This window comes from Jatropha curcas, chromosome 3, assembly GCF_041381405.1.
Source record: "Jatropha curcas cultivar XTBG-Jc1 chromosome 3, XTBG_Jcur_1.0, whole genome shotgun sequence".
NCBI classification, from domain to species: Eukaryota; Viridiplantae; Streptophyta; class Magnoliopsida; order Malpighiales; family Euphorbiaceae; genus Jatropha; species Jatropha curcas.
In genome coordinates, this window is record NC_143153.1 from 29,684,090 (window position 1) to 29,705,362 (window position 21,273).

At 34.1% G+C, this 21,273-nt stretch overlaps 3 protein-coding genes across 5 annotated transcripts; 2 read left to right on the forward strand and 1 right to left on the reverse strand.

Moving 5' to 3' along the window:
- Positions 1–1,489: 1,489 nt before the first annotated feature.
- Positions 1,490–9,947, forward strand: LOC105639860 (putative amino-acid acetyltransferase NAGS1, chloroplastic). Of its 2 annotated transcripts, none has more exons than XM_012224036.4 (10): positions 1,490–1,935; positions 3,671–3,758; positions 3,969–4,177; positions 4,321–4,472; positions 4,699–5,119; positions 6,237–6,334; positions 7,856–7,967; positions 8,100–8,259; positions 8,961–9,033; positions 9,733–9,947. In XM_012224036.4, the coding sequence occupies exons 1-10, from the start codon at positions 1,600–1,602 to the stop codon at positions 9,881–9,883; spliced, it is 1,800 nt and encodes a 599-aa protein (XP_012079426.1). In that variant the 5' UTR covers positions 1,490–1,599; the 3' UTR covers positions 9,884–9,947. The 2 variants fall into 2 exon arrangements, with proteins under 2 accessions (XP_012079426.1, XP_037497942.1); XM_037642014.2 differs by lacking the exon at positions 1,490–1,935 and adding an exon at positions 2,654–3,515.
- A 1,533-nt stretch (positions 9,948–11,480) lies between these two features.
- Positions 11,481–14,740, reverse strand: FRO1 (NADH-ubiquinone oxidoreductase-like protein). 2 transcript variants are annotated; one of them, XM_037642053.2, is made up of 6 exons: positions 14,474–14,740; positions 13,769–13,857; positions 13,106–13,235; positions 12,450–12,479; positions 12,259–12,309; positions 11,481–11,765 (listed from the first exon to the last, which is right to left on the reverse strand). In XM_037642053.2, the coding sequence occupies exons 1-5, from the start codon at positions 14,642–14,644 to the stop codon at positions 12,304–12,306; spliced, it is 426 nt and encodes a 141-aa protein (XP_037497981.1). In that variant the 5' UTR covers positions 14,645–14,740; the 3' UTR covers positions 11,481–11,765; positions 12,259–12,303. The 2 variants fall into 2 exon arrangements, with proteins under 2 accessions (XP_037497981.1, XP_012079424.1); XM_012224034.4 differs by lacking the exon at positions 12,259–12,309 and having other exon boundaries at positions 14,474–14,739.
- Positions 14,741–15,437: 697 nt separating this feature from the next.
- On the forward strand, positions 15,438–20,832 carry TRB2 (Homeodomain-like/winged-helix DNA-binding family protein). The gene is made up of 7 exons (XM_012224032.4): positions 15,438–15,630; positions 16,316–16,483; positions 16,686–16,900; positions 18,355–18,439; positions 18,789–18,872; positions 19,367–19,782; positions 20,500–20,832. The coding sequence occupies exons 2-6, from the start codon at positions 16,334–16,336 to the stop codon at positions 19,778–19,780; spliced, it is 948 nt and encodes a 315-aa protein (XP_012079422.1). The 5' UTR covers positions 15,438–15,630; positions 16,316–16,333; the 3' UTR covers positions 19,781–19,782; positions 20,500–20,832.
- The last annotated feature ends 441 nt before the right edge of the window (positions 20,833–21,273 follow it).

Below are 21,273 nucleotides of genomic sequence, written 5' to 3' on the forward strand. Positions count from 1 at the left end.
CAGAGGCCAAGCGTCAACCAACCATGCGCTCAGACTCGGTAGCTAGCTCAGACTCAGTAATACCTACCGAGTCATTACACTGAGTTTATTCAACTTGCCAAAAAATAAAAAGAGTTTGTTTGTTTGCACTTTTCATTTCCTTTTCCCTGTCTATTTATTATAGATTCATAGCCCTGCAAGCAAACTACCTTTAGTAGACCCGCATCCAGAGGCAAGAATAATCTCGTACCCAAAAAATATGAGCACATCACAATGTTGGAGATGAAATCTATACCATTCAAAATAATTGCATTGAACACAAAGATTTATACAGCTTAATATTTTCCTGGAAGAATCAAGAAAATAGGAGAGGACAAACAATCGAGAAAAACAATGGAAGAGTTTTTTTTTTTTTGACATTAAAAACAATGGAAGAGTTAATGTAGTCCAATGAAATATTTAGTATAGATTCCAATTGATTAAGAAGCACATACTTATATGCTAAGGAATATTTTCATATATAGTATAGCATAATTCCACTTGCAAATTATTATTGTACCATCTTTGTGGGGGGTGTTTGGTTGGAGAGAAACGCCATCCTTTGTACGCTGACAATGAGGTACCGTATAGATCTTACGGTATTCGAACCCGATGTTGTAAGAGTCCAATAAATTTTTTAAATATAGGAAAAAAAAAAAAAAACAAAAATTGCTCGCTATTGCATTAGACACTTTTATAAATTTGTATGAAAATTCTAAATTTACTTAGATGAGTTTTTTCTTTAGAATTATATCGAAGCCTACTAGTCTGATGTACAGATGTATATGAAGTAATAGATAATATTAAAATATAGCAAAGTGCTTTCTTCTCCGTATTTAAAAATTTTCATATTTAGGTTCCGAATGGATATGTCATAAAGTGTAATATTGATGCTGCTGTCCATACGGCTGAGATTCGTTCATCGTATGCTGGCCTAATCCGAAATGAAGCTAGGCAATTCGTAGCAGCTTGCACGGGTCATTTGCAGGGGTGTTGAAACCTCACATCGCAGAGGCCATCGGTCTTAGGGAAGTATTGTCTTGGTTGCTCACGAGATCTCATGGTAGGGTTCTAGTGGAAACCGATTGCTTGCGACTGGTTCAAGCTGTAACAGCTGGTTTTGAATCTTATTCAGATTGGGCACCAGTGCTAGAAGAGATTAAACAACTGCTTTCTCAAATACCATCTTGTGAATTGATTTGGGTTAGGAGGCAAGTCAACATGCCTGCATATGCTCTTGCTCGTGTGACATATTTTCACCCTTGTTTCCGTCTATGGGACTCGACTCCCCGATATATTGAAGATCTAAAAAAAGAGACAACACTGTCGTCTCAGGATAAAAATATAAGAAAATAGGAAATAAAAAGATGAGAAACTGTAGAATTATGAAAAGTCCTGACTCGGAGTAGGGACAGGTAGCATTATTGAAAGAACAAGTGTGCTCAGATTCCCGAACTGACTTATTTTCACTTTGTCCTTTTTCTGCAGATAGCTTTATTCATCTGATTTTCTTAGCTCTTCCTTTGAGCGGCGTTTGTTCATCTATAATACTCCTCCACATGGCTGTCTCTGATATTGTCAATGGCCACCACCTTCAGTTCATATTCATGCGTTCCTCCACTAGAAAATAACAGCAGCTCTTCCTTTCACCCTCAATCAAATCTCCTCGCTTACACCCGGCTGAGAAAGCAGAGAAATTTGGGAAAGAAAGAGTTGTTAGTGGTGAAAAGCTGCAAATCATGTGTTAATGGTGAAAAGAATTACTGTCATTCTTATGAAATTCCAGAGGATGGTAAGATATTTTTGAAGGTGTTGAGGGAAGTTCAACCTCATATTTTCTTGTATAGAGGTTCTACATTTGTTCTAGTGTTGTCTGGTGAACTCATTGATAGCCGCTGCTTTGAAGACTTGCTTAAGGTATGCCTCCCTCGAAGAGGTTTCAATTCTGACTGCACTTGCACATCCAATTCTGCTTAACTTTTTCCAATTACAACTAACAAAATTTATTATTTTTATTGAAACGATAATATTTATAATTATATATTAAAAAAATGAAAATAGAAACATTTTTTTAAAAAAATCTTAAGAAAATGAAAATAGAAACATTTTAAAAAAAAATCTTAATTTTATTTATTTGATCTATAAACCGTCGATGAATTTAGTTTAGACAAATTTATTATTAGTAGTGAGCTAAGTCTACGCTCTATTTTGGAATAACACGGTGAAATCTTTTATGTATGGTTTTTTTTTTATGAACTTTTATTTATGGTTAAAATTTACTTTCGTTTTTGTATTATATTTAGTGCATAGGTGAGCTCGTGCACTGAATGTAGTGAAATCTTTCAAGCGTTTCTCTTGATATTCACTTGCTTTACACTATTTGATTTTTTTTGAAGGGGATTTGAGTAGACTAATTAGACTATAATTGATTGATAATAATATTTTATTATTATTTTATTAAATTAAATAATTTTATTTTAGTTATTAAGTATTAATAAAAAGACAAAAATATCTAAAAGACCTATTTTTTTGACGTAGTTGGACCTAGCTCAATTTTTATTTTACTGCCTCACCAACTCCCAATCTCTTTCACTCGCACCTTCCCCTTTCTTCTGCGCCGTTCACCATCAATGATAGCCATATGGCAGGCATTTGCTTCTTCTACAGTTATGATTCATGTTGTGATATAGACCGCTAAGTTCTGGTTGCTTGCCGGAGTTTGAGATTTTCGTGCTAAAGGAGGCAGGACAGCTTTTTTGAATGGGATTGTTTGGATGTTTATGGTATGAACAGTTTTTACATATCAATTCAAATGATAAAATTTTTGTATGAATTCAAGTCAAACAGTACAACAATAGCACTAAAGAGTGATTATCCCATTTGTAATTTCCCTTAGCGGTCCCACACTCTTCTCACCGTCAGCCATGGCAGGCTCTCATTAGTTTTCAGCCCCACCTCTGTATCAGTCTCTCTCGCCGCTTCCCATTTGTATTTTTCTGCCTCTTTAGTTTATAGAATATACAAACTCTTGTCATTTGCTTCTGTCTTTGAATCTGCTTCCATATCCTGATATCAAACTCGCCTCTGTTTAGAGTCCTTTTTCTGGTCGTTTTATGGCCGTTCCTTTTTCAAGTCACTGCATTTCTCTACAAAACCACCAAGAATTATCTCTTACTCTCTTCCCACCTTGCCACGCCTTTAAAATCGAAGGAAGTAAAGGAAAATTTCAATTCCGCCGTCAATCGCCGCCTCCAAACCCCTCAACTTTGGTTTATAACGTGGGAAGGAAGGGAAATTCAGTTAAGCGCAATGTGTTTAATGACGCAGAAAGTGGCTCTGAATTCGAAGAAGAGACTTATAATTCCGTCGAAGACAAGCTATTCGTCCGGTGGTTTCGCGAGGCCTGGCCATATCTGTGGGCTCATAGAGGTAGCACTTTTGTAGTTATTATTTCTGGTGAGATTGTCGATAGTCCGTCCTTGGATCCTATTCTGAAGGCAAGTATTTATTCATTTATTTGTTATGTGCTTGAACTAGTGGTAGAATTGACCTGTAGTAAAAAATTTTCTTGGGTGTAGTCAAATTTTGGCATTGAAATATAAACTGAATAAGATATGCATATAATTTTTTTAATTTTTTTTTGTTTCTGCAGGATATAGCATTCCTTCATCACCTGGGAATCCGGTTTGTGCTCGTCCCAGGTACCCATGTTCAAATCGATAACCTTTTGGCCGAGAGAGGTAACTGAAAGTTTTCATTTTTGCTTTATCGTTGGAAATTCTGGATTTTTAATTTTTTCTTAGCCCCCTATATGGTTAGTGATTATTGATTTACTCAATTGAATTATTTGGTTTGATCCTTCTTTTGAACTGGCTGTTGATGATGGATGTATTTATCTGCATATGAATTGCTTAGGTAGCACCTAGTGAGTGGCAGTTATTTTATTGCAGGACATGAGCCTAAGTATGTTGGTCCGTACAGAATTACTGACCCTGAAGCTCTAGCTGCATCAATGGAAGCAGCAGGGAAGATTCGAATGTTGTTAGAAGCAAAACTCTCACCTGGGCCTTCCATATGTAATATCCGTCGACATGGTGACAATAGTCGTTTGCATGATGTTGGTGTCAGTGTTGCCAGTGGTAACTTTCTTGCAGCCAAGGTATTATTGTTTATTTTCATTCAGAGTCTAATAGAAAGCTTTCGTTTTCCTTACTTTATGCGAGTATTTCAGTAAGATGTTTAGTGTCTTTCACATAGTTCACATACTCAACATTTATTTACCGGTCTGTTTGTCCCTTGCAGAGGAGAGGAGTCGTCAAAGGTGTTGACTTTGGAGCAACTGGTGAAGTAAAGAAAGTAGATGTTACTCGCATGCGTGAAAGGCTTGATGGTGGTTGTATAGTTTTATTGAGCAACCTTGGCTACTCCAGCTCTGGAGAAGTTTTAAATTGCAAGTATGGTACTCTCTCTCCATCACCATTTTAATGGATTTGTAATTTGAGTGAACCCCACAAACTGTCTCATATGTGATTTTGAATCTTAAAGTTGATCGAACCTAATTCTTCAATAAGTTGACTTAAATTTGCAGTGGATAATCACTATTTATTCTTTCTTTTGGCAACAAAATTTGTCTGTGCCTGAAGTCTTTTTGCACAATGTTTTATGGTTTCATATTTTCAGTACATACGAAGTTGCTACAGCATGTGCCCTGGCTATTGGGGCAGATAAGCTTATATGTATCATAGATGGTCCAATTCTGGACGAGAGTGGGCATCTTATTCGTTACTTGGCTATTGAAGAAGCAGACATGTTGATTCGTAAGCGCGCTAAACAAAGTGAGATTGCTGCTAACTATGTGAAAGCTGTTGGCAAAGAAGATTTCACTTCTTTGGAACACGATGATTCTGTTAGACTCACTCCATCACAGAATGGGAAGCCTCTTAATGGAAGGCATAGTGCAGCCTTCCAAAATGGTGTTGGTTTTGACAATGGGAATGGGTTATTTTCTGGAGAACAAGGATTTGCTATTGGAGGTCATGAACGGCAAAGTCGACTAAATGGTTACCTGTCAGAATTAGCTGCTGCCGCTTTTGTTTGTAAGGTAAGTTCATGACAATGTGTTAATGAATTATTCTTGTTCCTGCCTTTTTGACATATTAAGACATTTTTGAATTAATGAGAATATGAAATTCATGCAATTACAATGTGATCTCATAGCATAATCTTCTCCCCCTTCATGCTCCCTTTTCCTCTTGTATGTTATGCAACTTTTGTAAAGTGAAGAACTTGGACACTCTGTTGTATTAGGCATAAATGGGTCTTGAGTAGTCCCTTTTTGGGTTTTGCAAAAATTAACATTTGTAATTAATTTGCTATAAAAAAAATTCCACTTGAATATTAAAAAAAATGAAGAAAGAATAGCTAACAGAAAAGGTGGAAAAAAAAAAAAAAGAAGAAAGAAAGAAAGGAATGCACAGCGGTTTCAATTATATTATCTGATACAAAAATCTGTGAGATACCTTTGTCTTTCCTGAAATCAACTATCCTGTTCAGCCTTCAATTTTATTTATCATGTCATTGTTAAACTTCAATTAGCTATAAAATGCCCAAGGTTGGTATTGAGTGAAGACTGATGTCTTAGATATTGTGTTTTATGTCTTGAATCTAAATTTGTGATAAGAATTTTAGATGTCTTGACATTTAACTTGGAAAATCCTGTTTTAGTAATCTTTACTTTTCTTCCTATAGTCCTTGTTCTTAATGGGGATCTGAAAGTTTATTTAGCCATATTATGTGGTTATGGTTATTGGTTGTCGGTTAATATCAAAATATAGTTTGGGTTGAGATGAAAATAAGTTACATAGAGACATTTGTTTGAAGTGTGAACTTTTTCTTCCCTTGGTATTTTGACTGTTCTTGTAAATAGTTTAGATAAGGTTCAGCAAGTTGCCAAAAATTGTCCACCTTAGGTAGAGCGAGTGCCATATTTTTTTCTTACTGTATTTTTATTACTTTTTTTTTTTGGGTTTGAAATTTGGTTTAGTTTTGTGCCATTATGGTTTTGTCAATCCATGCATTGTGAATTTGCAATGAGTGTCTCAGCGTGGTATTAACTATTGACTTTTTCTAAGAAATGGCTTTTTCAGATTTTCTAGTCTCTAGTTCTTTTTAGATGATAGTATTCTGGTTTCTTTTAACTTCAATATTTTTTTTTTCAGGGAGGTGTACAAAGAGTACATCTTTTAGATGGCACAATTAGTGGAGTTCTATTATTGGAACTGTTTAAAAGAGATGGAATGGGGACAATGGTTGCTAGGTATATGACCATTTTCATTTCAATTGATTTTTGATGACCATTGCTCATTTAACTATTTGATGACAATAATTTGAACATCATTTTACTCCATATTGAGATATTCCTGTCTTTGATGCACATAGTGTTTAAATTATTAGATTTCCATGTTTTGTGTTCTTTTTTGGGAACCTTTTTCGATATTTTATTTGAATATCTACTGTTTTCGATGTGGTATCTTCTAACTACATGTTGAAAGTTGAAACCATACTTTTTATAGCTCTTTAAGAGTAATGCCTCTTTATAGATGAATTGATTCTGTAGCCTATATAGTTGAGTGATTTACAGATTCATATCCTTCATTTGGGCCTGAATCCTTTTGGTTTTCGTCATCAGTGTTGGGTTAGCCCACATAATTTGTTTGCTTATATTCTGCAAAGATGGCGTTTTCATTAAAATACTGCGAATAATAGATTGATTGAATTTCTCCTTTGAAACGTTTGTTAATCTATTATGAGAAATTGGTTTATTTTCTTTCCCCTGTCCTGTTTAGTCCAGTCCTCTGCTTCTGTTTTGTAAGTTTTTTCTTTCTCCTTTTCTGGGACATCACATATATTATTCCTGAAGCAAAAGTTGAATGGTGAAGTTTATTCTTTTCTGTACATGTCAAATAAAGAATCACTTTTAAAGTAGGGCAATTGATAAAAAAAAAAAAAAAAATCTTAACCTTTGTGTGCCTTTAAATTTTGTACAATCCTCTCACTTATCAATTATGATCAATTTAGTCAGAGACTGCAGTATTGTACACACGAAAACCACGCAGTAAGAGCAGTACAAAATATTATTTGTCAACCATTGCAGAAAAATAATATTTATAATTTTTTCGGATGGAAAAATAAATAAAAAAATTCAGTTTTATTTTTTATTTTTTTTAGCATAGAGAAAAATAGGAAAACATAATTTCACATGTACATTTCGACACTCTTTCGCTAAATTGTTTGAATTATTACCAATGACAATTTATGAATAATTGATGAAGTTGAAATTTTTGTATTCATTATACCTATTAGCATGAACTGTTTGGTTATTCTTTAACATATTATTATTAATCCAAAAGATGCTATGTGTATTGATGAAATCTTCAATTATCTAATAATTCTGTAGTCTGATTATGTGATCAACCAGATTGTTGGTATTTCAGGTTATCATGTGAAACAAGTTATAAGAAAACTGGGAAGTGATGAATTATGTTGCAAAATTGTACTAGCTGTTTATCTTGTGAAGTTAGATTTATGCAGTTGTCACCTACTAGCTAGTGTTAAGGTCCAATCTTGAATTTAGACATGAATTAGATCTTTTGCAACTACTATATAAATTTGAAGATTAGTGACTTATTGCCGATATCAGGAAACCATAATTTGAATTTTATATAGCTGGTTCAAACGGTGATATTGTGGTACAATATGTTGTCTAATAATTCAGATCCTGTTCATTCCATCATTGACTTATATATATCTTTTTTTTTTTTTTTTTTTTTTTGCTCAGTGATGTTTATGAAGGTACCCGGATGGCTAGGGTGACGGATCTTCCTGGAATAAGACAAATCATACAACCTTTAGAAGAATCTGGTGTATTGGTCCCACGGTCAGATGAAGAGGTTTGAATTCTCAATTTGATCAACTGCAAAAATCAATTGTGCAATGGGAGAGAGGAAAAGAGGGCTAAGGTCTGCTGGGCATTATTTTTTGTTTGAACTGGATTTAATTTTTTCTCTTTTCGGTGTTTATAGCTTCTTAAAACATTGGACGCATTCATTGTTGTGGAAAGAGAAGGTCAAATCATTGCTTGTGCTGCTCTTTTTCCTTTCTTTGAGGAGAAGTGCGGAGAGGTTGCTGCTATTGCAGTGTCTCCTGAATGCCGTGGACAAGGACAAGGAGACAAATTGCTTGGTATGTTTTCTGATGTTTCTTTGTGGCATGATTTGTCATGTTTGTGTATGTTTATTGTTTTTGCTGATAGGATTTCAAATATTTTAGATTTGAATCCGAACGCAGTACTATATGTCCTTTTTCACATACCAAAGTTAATAAAAGTCTTGTGCAAGGGATATAGTTTGGACTCATGTTATTTTATCAGCTTTAGCTTGCTGAATTCAGCACACACGTTCTTAAATATAATCCAAAAGATAAGTAAAAAGCACTTTTGTGGACAGAAGGTTGATGATAATGTGGGACACTTTTCGTAGTTTTTTGCAGATGCAAGTAACTTTTTTGACATGGGTGTTTTATGCTGTAAAAGTTCCAAACCATTCTATTTGAGCCCATTTGTTATTAACATAATAGTACAGTGAGTACCTTGCGGCATCTAGACCTCAAACAGCTTAGTTTTAGCAATGTTAATGGTTTACATACTCATGATTCACAAATAGGACAGCTATATGGCACTGGGCTTATTGGGATCTAGAAATATTTTTAATGAATTTAGGTTCGTCCAAGGTATAAAATTGTATATGTAGAAGACCTCCATCATATCCATTAGACAACAGACACTTTTATATTCCATTGTTTTTCTGTTTATATTTATTCAATTTTTAGCATGTAGACTCTGAAAACATATTATTAATGATGAATTTATGGTGATACATTCTTAGATTTTATCGAGAAAAAGGCCTCTTCCCTCAACTTGGAAATGCTCTTTCTGCTTACAACCCGGACTGCAGACTGGTTTGTTTTCTATATTACATCCCTTGAAATCTTAGAAAAGCATATTGAATAAATATTTGAGATGACTAGTGGTTATTCTGCTTTAGGATTATTATATTCTGGATTTTCACTTTCCTTTGATGCCATATGCATTATTATAATTTGTTAAATTTCATGACTAAGATATATCAGTAACTCAATGGCATAAAGCTGGGAAGGCCTTATGTCTATCTGTTGGCAAATTTGTCACTATGAACCATTTCTTTGTTTGTGTATTAGTTTTACTTTCTCCCCTTTTAGCCTTCAACGATAGGATTGTTTTCAACATGACGAGGTTTGTCTTTAAGACTAACAATGACCTAACGTAAAGGAATTTTTTTTTTTTTTTACATAGTAGTTCAATTCTGATTTTTGGTTATAAGATTGAATCGTTTACATGCATAGTTAGATCTTGTTTAACTTATGAAAGCTAAGTACCACTGTTATTTTCTCTGTAGCTGTTGGATTGTCACTTCTGAACTACAATTGGTTTTTAAATATTGTGGTTATCTGTAATGCAATCAGTCAACTATTTCATGGCTGATTGTAATTATTGGTTTCTGATCGTATTACTGTGCATATTAGAACTTCCAACATTGAAATCATTTTACTCTTATTCTACCTGCAATATGATTTGGGGTCAATATTTGTGAGGATTAATATTATCCATTTGTTTTACAGGTTCAAGAGGCGAGGCTTCTCAGAATGTTCAATTGAAATGATACCTGAGAAGAGGAGGAATAAGATCAATCTATCCCGTAAATCTAAGTATTATATGAAGAAGTTGCTTCCTGATACAAGTGGAATAACTGTTAATAAAGCATTTAGCTAATGTTTTGTCATCTTGTAAAGTTTGTTTACTGATGCAGCATAAAAGGTACCATTCAAATTCAAAATTTTCTTGTAGTTTTGAGAATAGTTTAGCGATGATTAGAAACTTGATTTCAGTTATAACATTATAAATTATAATATATTAATACGTACCTAAAAGGATAGAAAAATAACTTTTGGCTTCTTTAGTCAACTTTCCCCCATTTAATGGAGAACATGACAATTCTGACTAGGCCCTCAAACGTTGTTTGCACCAACTTTGCTTTAGTTTTCATGTTGGAATTGTATTGTAACATTAACCAACCCTGGGTTTTAATATTGTAAATAGTATTGTAGCTGTATTAGTTTTAGGAAGTTTTATATCAATGAAATATAAAAGAGCTTAATCTTCAAAGCTTGAGCTTTGTCATGTGATATCAGAACGTCCCTGCATCAGAGCCAGACATGGTTTGGGTAATTTTATAATAATATTGGTAGTTTTACAAAGCCCCGTCTAGAACCTAAGAGAAAAGGGAAGATGAAGATGAGAAGTGTGTCTGTCTCCTTATTTATAGTTTGCAATAGTGGTCTTGATCCCACTTTCAGCATCGAGGTTTCTTCCTCTCTATCATACACCGTTCCTTCTACAATGGGACAAGGTTTGATGAAGAACTAATATCCATATGTTTGTTCAATTGAAAAGGAATCTGATGGATTTGAGGCCGTGAAGAAGGAAACTTATGATTTTTCTCACGATCCTGTTAAAGGTCTGGCAAAAGATGAGTGCTTTGATCGCGAAATTATCTTCATTTGTGGTTAGTGAATTTAAAACACGAGAATACAACAAGAGGTTTGGCTAATAAGATATTAGATGATTGTGAATGATAATGTTGCGTTTACCTTTACCTTTCCCCAATTTAATTTTGCTTTTACTTTCTTTAACTTGATCATCATTTTAAATTCTCAAGTTCAATTTCACTTTTGCTTGATCACAGAATATATCAAGTTGAGTTTCAATTTTCCCTATATTTGTTCAAATTAGTTCAGAACATGAACTGAATGTTGCTGCGAAATTTTATTGGCTTCCTGCAAAAATTTCTGGGAAGTGTAGCATTAGAGCAGAGGGAAAAGGTCACTCTGCTTCTAGTTATATGTGATATCCACGTGCTTTAACTAGTCTAGGATCAGTTCTATTTTTCTTGTGTTGATCGAGTATTTCAGTTGTAAATGACCCAAATGCTCATTTTTGGCACTTTTCCCCTCAAGTTTAACTTCAAGGGTATATTGATCTTTGTTCCCTCCGTGAAAACTAAAAGAAAAGAAATTGTAACATTAGTTTATGGGTAAAATAAAAATTATGGTAAACTTAACACTTGATGTCCTTGTTTAACACTTAATGTCCTTTTTTAAAAAATAACTATAATGTCATTAACTTATTTATTGTGCTCTTCCATCTAAAAAATGCGCAAGACACTTTTTAGACATAAATATATTCACTTTATGGACAGAATATGTGCATTTTTTATACGAAAAGACCTAATAATAAGAGAAAGCATAAGTAATGGACATTGTAGTCATTTCTCAAACATAGAACTTAATAAGTGTTTACTTAGATATAATTTAGGAATCGAGTTATATTTACCCATAATTTATTGTAGCTCAGTATTCAAAGAAAATTTGCAAAAAGGGTACATGTCCACTTTATTACAATAAAGAGTTAACTTGGCACAAATGTTTTCTCAAGAGTATACTGCTGCCGCATGCAGAAAATTTGCAGGGAAGAAAACTACAAACCATTTTGCACAACTTCAATCTTGTAGAACCGAAGTAGATGAAAAATACAATCAATTGCCCTCAGATTTTGGAAAACCCTTAAACTTGAAATTATCTGCATATGACTTCACCTGGAAGCAAAATAAAATTGGTTCCAAATGATAAGAGCTATAAATATATGCAACTTTTTACACAAGAAATGGAAATGCATGAATAAATATCAGTAAAAACCAACCTATGGCTAACAGTTGAGGCATCAAGTTTACCACCAGCTTAAGAATAAAAAATTCTTCAAGCATATGGTGCAATTCTTCTTTCAAACCAATATATTGCCTCCAATAAAAATTGACAGAATTTTAAATTTATAGCACATCATCATTAACTTGGAGCACATATTCTATCACCTTCAACAACTATGCAACCATATCTCCAATCAATTTGTTAGGTTCATAACAACAGCATCTAAGCCACCAGCAATTGCACTCCTAATGTCAAATGCTCTAATGATCGTATATTTGACGGCAATGCATGTGTATAAACAAAAGTTATATGAGCATCAGACATGAAAAAATGTCGTAGTCCAGAAAATAAGACACCAAAAATTGGGAAATGAACCAAGAAAACCTTCCATCAGATTGTGCAGTCTATGACTTCATCAGCAATTGGAACCTAGAACTGTAATGAATCAAAATTCCATGCAACCTAGATTAACCTTAATCCATAAAATACCAATGAAACTAAAGTTGGAAGAAATGAAATTTTGCTACTAGTCTAGTCCACAGTCGAGAAGAAAATAGTAAAGAGGATTCTCAAACCTTCAATAATGGTGTATGGCGCTTTTTAACCTGCAAATAATTTCCCATAAAAGAAATATATCAAAAGCAGGTAACATGGAAATCCATATTTGTGTTAGTTGGTACGATACATAGTGACAACAAGAAGATCAACCAGTTAGAACATAATCGATGGGCCATCTAATGTTAATGACTGAAAATAGTAATGCTTACAGCCTATTATAATACATCATAAAAACAGACCTGAAACTCGTTCAGAATTTGGAATACCTTTGCCAACTTTGAAACATTCAAGGAGGAAATAAGAGAGCTAGGAAATTAATAAGATAAATTTGTTCAACTAAGGAACTTAGATGATAAACAGCACATTCTCTTCCCATGCCTAAAAGAAGTATTGTCACAGAACATTTCACAAAGAGATACAATAGCAAAATCTCACCCTATAGTCCTTCATCAGTCTTCCATCCTAATTATTTATAATTTTGAAAAATGGAAAATGAACCATATACCACGAGCATAAATTAGTAGAAGCGTTGAAAAGCATGATCGAACAAAACTTAAAAAATAACTGAGAAATGACTAGATTGGAAAGCATCAGAGAGGCCAAAAAAGAAGTTCAAAAAATAAAAAATTGCTTCAGTTGTAAATTTTGAGAAAATTAAAGAATAATCACATACCACATATTCCCAACCATGTCGCTCAGCAAATGCCTTCGCATCTTCTTCACTGTCAAAACTGAGTGCAGAATCACCAACATTGGCATATGGATCTCCTGTTGATGTCCAACCCATCAGTGGATTTTCCCACCTGGATAAATGGAGATAGATAACAATCAATCACGTCCACAGGGTAGCTATCCCAATTTATAAATCACTTGAGCAATCAGAAAATGTATCCTTTACTTCATAAAGCATGTATTCATAGTCCAAATCCTATAAGACAGTTAATCAGATGACTGTAATAGATTTTCAAGGTCAAATACTTTTCAGTTAAATAAAGTTTGCCAGTAGTAAAAGAACTAATCAGTATTCACAAAACACAGAATAATCAATAATGGAATGATAACAAGAAAAGTTTGGTTCCATTTTTCAGATAGAAAGTCTTGGATAATCTGACAGTTATCTTTTCATTTATTTATTTTTTCACTTGGGATAAATATGGAAGTTTCAGCATCTCCAAGATTCAGTATGAAGAGATGATTATTCAACAATGTTTTGATCCATTATAATGCATTCCAGAAAGAGTTTGCCTAGTCACTATAACCATTTCTGAAAGTTTAATCTTCCGCAGAAAAATGTGGACAGAAGAATGAATGCAAATTCTTGGAAGACTGAACATACTTTTGTGTTGACATAAAATTGATTTTCCACCTTCCAATTTTTCCAGATCCTTGTTGAGTAGCAGTTCTGGCTGGTGAGTAAATCACCACCTGTGATCAAAGTCAGAAACTAAAACACTAACCAACACATCAAAGGGTGCATAAAGCATGATAAAAAATCAACGCTAATCCAGCAATGGTGGCTTGCAAGAATGGAAAACCAAAGCAAACATCAATGTTCATCAACTAAATGTCAGCACAAGCACTTTGTCATGAAAGATTCAACGGGTAATCTCATATTCTCAAAATCAGTAAACAACTAGCTAGCCCAACAACAAACCAAATAAAAATAAGCAACATGCTTTCCATATTAATAACTTTCACTTGCAAAAGATAAACAAAGAAATCTTTTTCCAGACCTTAATAAAATACTATCTCAAGAATTACCTAAAAGAGACACAAGGTGTATGGAAAATATGACAATTTAACAATTATATACTGCTCTTTTCTAGAAATGAAATCCCAGAAAAGCAGCCCATAAAAATACAGCTAAGTTCATTAAGACCAAAATGCAAAACATCAAAAACCCTAATCTATCAAATCAAACTAAAAATTGACATAGAACCCAACCACCTGATCCCTAAAATGCGAAATTTAGGAAACAAAAAAAGAATAATCCTTCAAGAGTCAGTCAAACTGAATGTAGAGAATGAGATAAGGGCGATACCCTCCTGCGAAGGTGCTCGTCGGGGATTCCAGAGACCATTCCGATCTCGCCGGGCTTCACCTCTGCCTCCACCAATGCGTCCGCTGACGCAGAAAATGGTCTCGAGAATGTGCCCATTTTTGTGCCAAGTGCGCGACCATGGCTCCAGACTCTTTGCAGAGAGCTCGCCATCTTGACTCAAAACAACTAGTAACAATTTTGGGTGCGATCGTTTTAGCTTTGTTGGAGTTGTGGGAGGTAATGGCGTAACAATGTAACAATAAGTCACTAACATTTTTTTTTTATGATAAAACACAATAGTTAATAAAAATTGTTTACCTGTACCCGAACTTTGCAGAAATGCCCTTCTAGTTTAAGATATATAATAAAATGCACTATAAATTAATTTTAAAATAAATGAGGTCTAATGAAAAAATAAGTAAATAAGATAAAATATTTTTTTTACACACGCTTGTGTCCAGGTCTAGACTAATAGTAGTATTCAAATAAAATCATTGGCAATTCTATGTCTTGATCTTTAAAATAATATTCAAATATTCCTTCAAAACAAAAAAGTGATATTCTAATAACACTTTCTCTTTAGAGAAGTTATTTTGGGATATTTCATTTTTTTCTTTAACTTATAAAATTAATAAAAAATTTTTGAATTCAATATTTCTTACTCAGCACATTGTTGTGAAAACTCTTTAATTTGATTGGCTAATACAATGATAAAATTCATGAATGATAATAATTAAATTTATTTAAAAAAATTCAAATTACTGTTTTTTATAAATAAACAAGAAAAAAAACAGGTTAAGCACATCAAATTTACTTCAATAAAATTGGATTTTTAACTTTGAGCAATTTAGGTATATTTGTATTTTATCCTAGCAGTTTTGGTGCTTCTTTCTAATTTCATAAAACTTCAGGGGCCAACGTGTATAAACATATACTACAGACTTTCAAGGGAAGAACCAAAGAGACACAGATTATAGTACATTTTCATTTCCACGGCCAAAAATAAAAGTACATATAATTCATGTAATATTTTCACTTTCTTGTCTGCAAATCCTCCAAACGTAAAAATTTTCCAAGATTATAATCCAATGATCGCCATATGAATTCTCCACGTCTTTCACATTCTCTGCCAACTTCTTGTTGGTTCCTTTGATCAGGTATTCACACACCCCAAAAACCTCACACGATTTTGGTTTTTAAATTTATTCCTTCTTTCTATAAAGAAATTATGATCTGTTTTATTGTTTTTTCAATTTCTGAGCTGAATTTATATATTTTCCGTTTGATCTGTACTAAATTTTCGAAGAATTTAACTGAATCAGGCCTATCTACAGATAAATATGAGTTCTTGCCTTATTGGGTTTCTCTTAATTCTATGTGATAAGCTTTTCTATATTTTATGTTTTTTTTATCTGATGGGTAAAGAGGGAAGGCGTAATTTGACCTAATCTGACACAATTGTAAAAATTCATTATTGAAATGGGTATTGTCAGAAAATTTTTGCTGTATCAGTTTAAGCTAAAAAATTTATAGTTAGCTGCAAGAAAAACTATCATTTCCAATTTGGCACTAAAAGAGTAGGGAAATTACAATTTTATATGCTTCTTTATGCTGGAATGCATCTGTAAATTCAATGGTTAGAATTATTACTTCCTTTAGAGGTTTAACTTGCCAGGCAATCGTTTGGCTATTGTTTTGCCTGGCGATTTACGTATTTCTGTTTAGTGTGCATTGTCGGGTGTTTGGCTTGTAGGACTATGTGCAAAGTTGAGGTGCTGTAGTGTCTGATTATCTTTATTTAGGTGGATTTACTAAAAGGTGGTTCGTTCAATTTTCTTTCAGGGCATTGAACCTCCCTTGATGGGTGCTCCGAAGCAAAAGTGGACAGCAGAAGAAGAGGCAGCCCTCAAAGCTGGAGTGCTTAAGCATGGGACTGGCAAATGGCGAACAATACTTATGGATCCTGAGTTTAGTGCAATTTTGCGTCTACGGTCTAATGTTGATTTGAAGGTATTTGTGATAAACATTTGGCATGTTTGCTCAGGATAGGAAAAAATAAAGCACCATGGATTTTTGTACTGGTTAAATACCAACAATTTTCATTTGTTTGTTTCTGTTTGTTCACTTTTTATAAATATAAAAGTAGAGCTTATTAGGCTTTAGCATGCTGTGTTGTTATTGTATATAAACCTTGTTGTCCAATTATGGACAGGATAAATGGAGAAATATAAATGTGACTGCAATATGGGGCTCCAGGCAGAAGGCGAAACTTGCACTTAAAAAGACTCCACAGACCCCTAAACATGATGATAATCCCAAGGCTTTGAGCATTGTAGTTCAGGGAAATGAAGAAATTGTTGATGCTAAGCCTTTAGCAATATCTAGTGGAACACCAAAGAATATTGGTTCAAAAGAACTACTTGCAAGGTTGCTTTTTCTTCGACTATGTGATATTTCCACATTATTGTTTTACTGCACATGGATGAATCTTTGATAGTGGATTGCAATTGAACATTTTGTTTTGATATCTTAAAAGGAATCATGTTATATGTTCATATATTATACATTTTGATCGGTGCAGCCTAGTTGTGATCATATTTTTACATGCACAAGAAGGGGAGTAGGTTAGCTGCCCTAAGCCTGTAAAGCAAAGAATGGTTAGGCAAGCAACAACATAATAAACTGCCTTTTATTAAAAAATAAAATCAGCACGAGTTCTATCATTAAATTGAAGTTTCATCTGGATGAAGGTGAATGGGAAAAAATGGCTATCTAAACTAGATTTGGGCATGAGACTATGTGTCATTGTTGGTGTGAGATCTTTTGGTTCTTTTTCTGGCAAAGCAATGTGCATGCTAGTTCAGCTAAATATTAAGTTTCACTTGTGAGAGTCCCCTTGCATGAAGTTTTCATAGCTTTATAGGCCTTTCTTATTTTTGATACTCTGATTTATAACGTCATGAATTCACTTGACAGAACCATATGCTGCAAAAATTTAGCTTACATGGGGCCAGTATATATCAACCAGGTCACCTCGTGGATGTTATTTTAAATATAAAAAAATTGTTGCTTAAATGCCTCTTTGTTGTAGCCTGGGATATAACTGGCTGTCTGAAAACATGGCATCTGCTTCTTTTGCCATGTTTTTTCCTGCCACTCTCTCTTTCTCCAGTCTCTTTGATGCCTAAGGTTATAAACCAACTTGTGACACTGATAGGGCAGTAAATGAGCCAAGCCGAGTTGAGTACTATTGAGCTTGAGCTTGGCTTGATGAAGGTATACTCGGGCTCGAGCTCTGCTCGTTTACAATTTGTAGTTGGGAAAAAAAATCTTGACCCCTTTTAGGCTTGAACTTGGCTCATTTATTAAATTTGCTCGATAAGCAAGCTCGAGCACAACTTGTTAAATTTATTGAACAAGCTTGAACGAATTGTTTCGAGCCGACCCTTGAGCAGCTTGCTCATTTATTGCTCTAGACATTTCATATGATGACTAGGGTCAACAGACACTTGTACTTATTTATATTTGTTAATTGGGTCCATCTCATTTGAGGTAATAGAACAGCATATTTTTTATACAAGATATTTTACTTGGTGATTGAGGAAATAGAACTTCTTTTTTTCTGATGTAGAAAATGGCAGCAGTGATTATTGACAGTACAACTGGTAACACTTGTAATCTAGATTATTCTATGGTCCACAAATGATTTATATATTTAGGAAAAGGAAGCTACATTTCCCTGCATCTTGCTTTGAAGATAAGTTGGAAGAATTTTGGTAGGTCAAGGTCATTATATCATTGTATTGGAAGCCATGCTGACGGTTTTTTAGCTTGATATGATTAATGAGCTAGTCTATTGCGACTACTTTCTGTGGTTGTAGGATAGATAATCTAATATTAGAAGCTATTACCACATTGAAGGAGCCAAGTGGTTCTGACAGGGCTTCGATTGCTTCATACATTGAGGTGAGTCACATATATATCTTTTAGTTCTAATTTGGGGAAGCTTGTATGTTGATACTCTGCAGTAAGAAAAATCAAAGAAAATGTAACTACATGATGTATTTAATTCTTGTAATATTTGATTGATAAGATACTGTGAAGATGTCTATTCTCTCCTCTTTTGCTTTCGTTCTCTCTCTTGAGTGTGCTCATGCTTGTTTGCTCTTTCCACCTGCCTTCTTGTTAACTATCCGTGGAAATATTGCAAACCAGAGTTTGTTTCTTGAATTTAAAAATAGAAGAAATTCGAAACTGTCTGATTTGCTTATCTGTTCAAACTGATTTAAACCTTGATCATTTTTCAAATTTGTAGGAAAAATACCGGGCACCCTCAAATCTCAGGAAGCTATTGGCAGGAAAATTAAAGCTTCTGACTGCAAATGGAAAATTGGTCAAGGTAATCTGATGCTGCAGCTCTATCATGGCTGAACAAAAAAAGGTTATCGTTTCTGTTTCTGGGAATGTAAGCAAATTTGTAGGCTAAGAAAAAGTGTCCTTCGAAGTTAGAATAAATTTTATTTCTCAAGACTATTGGTACTTTGGTAGTTAATAGAATTGATACTAATAAATTTTAGCCTACCTGACAGCAGTTGAAATTTAATCCTATTGATTTTTAAGTCCAAAGAATTACTTAATTATTTTTCGCTATAATTTTGATGATAAAATCATTTTATTATTTTGATCCTAGAGACCTGTATGCATAAGGATATTTTTCCATATATCACCTTCTCTCTTCTCAACGCTGTCCATCTTAATCGCTTTGCTTAGTTTCATAAAAAGTTGCATGTATTAACCATATGAAGCTAATTGAGTTGGTATCCACTAACTGCAAAGTAATAATTAGTTCCTTGTTATTATTGTTTCAAATTCATTTTTAGAATTGTATTACAGGTAAAGCATAAGTACAGACTTGCACCTAGTTCAGCAGTTTCTGATGGAAGAAGAAACTCTCAACACTTGGCAGTTTCTGAAGGAAGAAGAAATTCTCCACACTTACTTGTAGAAGGAAAGCAGAAGGATTCTTCGAAAACTGAGATGAATACCACCAAAATCCTGACTAAATCCCAGGTTGATCAAGAGCTGTCAAAGATTAAGGGCATGACTGCCCTTGAGGCAGCTGCAGCTGCTGCAAAGGCAGTTGCAGAGGCAGAAGCTGCAATTGCAGAAGCTGAGGAGGCAGCAAGGGAGGCTGAGGCAGCGGAAGCTGAAGCAGAAGCAGCACAAGTTTTTGCAAAAGCAGCAATGAAGGCATTCAAGTATCGGACTCGCCATCTATTAAATGCTGTTGTCAGCAAGTCTTCCTAAAGGTATATAGGTCTATATCTACTAAAAGCTATAAACGATTCTTTAGTGTAAAAAATATTTGCATTTTTCTTTCCTTTTTATGGGAACCCAATGCAATGAAGGTTCAGGTTCTTCGCTAAGAATGTGAATAAATTTGAGCAGTTAACCATTTTTGCAGAGCTTTGAGTTTAATTCTCTCTCTCTCTCTATTGAACTAATTTTTCATAGAAAATATGCTGAACTTCACATAATTTCATCCAGCAATCGAGGTAATTTTACTTTATTTCTAATCTGTCGGCAATATCCAACCTTTTCAACATTCTGGGTATGAACTTGTCGATGATGAATGTTAGGAAGAACGTGGTCTGCTGTTCCAAGAACAATTTCCTATTTTCTCCGTTGAAACTTTTCAGGTTTAGCCATTTTTTTGGCACACCCCATATGTGTTGCAGGTCTAGTCACTTTACTTGATGTGGTTGTTCAATGAGGATTTTTCCTTCAAATGAGCTTTTGATACTCTATTTCTCATATCTAGGTTTTCTTGACACCTGTCTTTACATATTTTCAATGCTACAGTGTATAGTACCTTATTCTCGTTTTCCTTTTTCCTTTGGGTTTTAAGAGAACGGGGATGGAATATGGAAAACTCTGATTTGATGGCATATGTTATGAGCTTACAAATACAGTTTGTTTTATTAGTATTTCTGATTGTTGTTAATCTTATTGTTATAATTTTGCAGATGTTTGAGTTCTTGAAATGGACTTTGGGCGGGAAACATGCAATGGACTGAAGTGGTGCAGCTGTATGAAAGTTCCATCATGTCCATAACTGTAAATGTGGTTAGTCTTGTAAAATCTGGGAATGCAAATATTGAACCATGAAATCATGTTCCTTTTGGTTGGGAACATATAGGGTTTTTTTTATTTTGAAACTTTATAATGAGGTAAAAGAGTAGATACCGGTGATAGAATCAGAAATAGCCGAATAGGACGCTAGATTGGCTTAAGTTATATCAATTATGTGCACCTTTTCGATGGTTAGTCAATCTAGTGGAAGAGTGTTTTTGAGTTTCTCTCTCTATCTGTATATATATGTGTGTTTGTGTGTGTGTTTGTGAATGGAACTTTGACCGAGGCAGTTCAGAATAAATTATTTTAACAGATGTTCTTCAAGAGGATGCTTAGAAACCCTAAATAAGCAACGCCTCTGTTTATCAATTCTCATGTTGGTAAGGATGTCCATTTTCACCCCATCCGACTCAATCTGATCGAAACCGGCCCGAGTTCACAGGATAAAACTAGATCCGTTTATAAATGAGGCCGGTACGGATAAATACCAATCTAATCCGGCCGGTTTAATTCTCTTTTTCTTTAAAAAATACGCCCTATTTAGTTATTTTACGACCTAACGCAAGGCAGATACCTATCTATTTTATATAAAAGAAATTTTATCCATAATAAATTTATTAAATGATGAGAAATGGAGAGAAATCCTTGACTTGTGAGTGAATTTA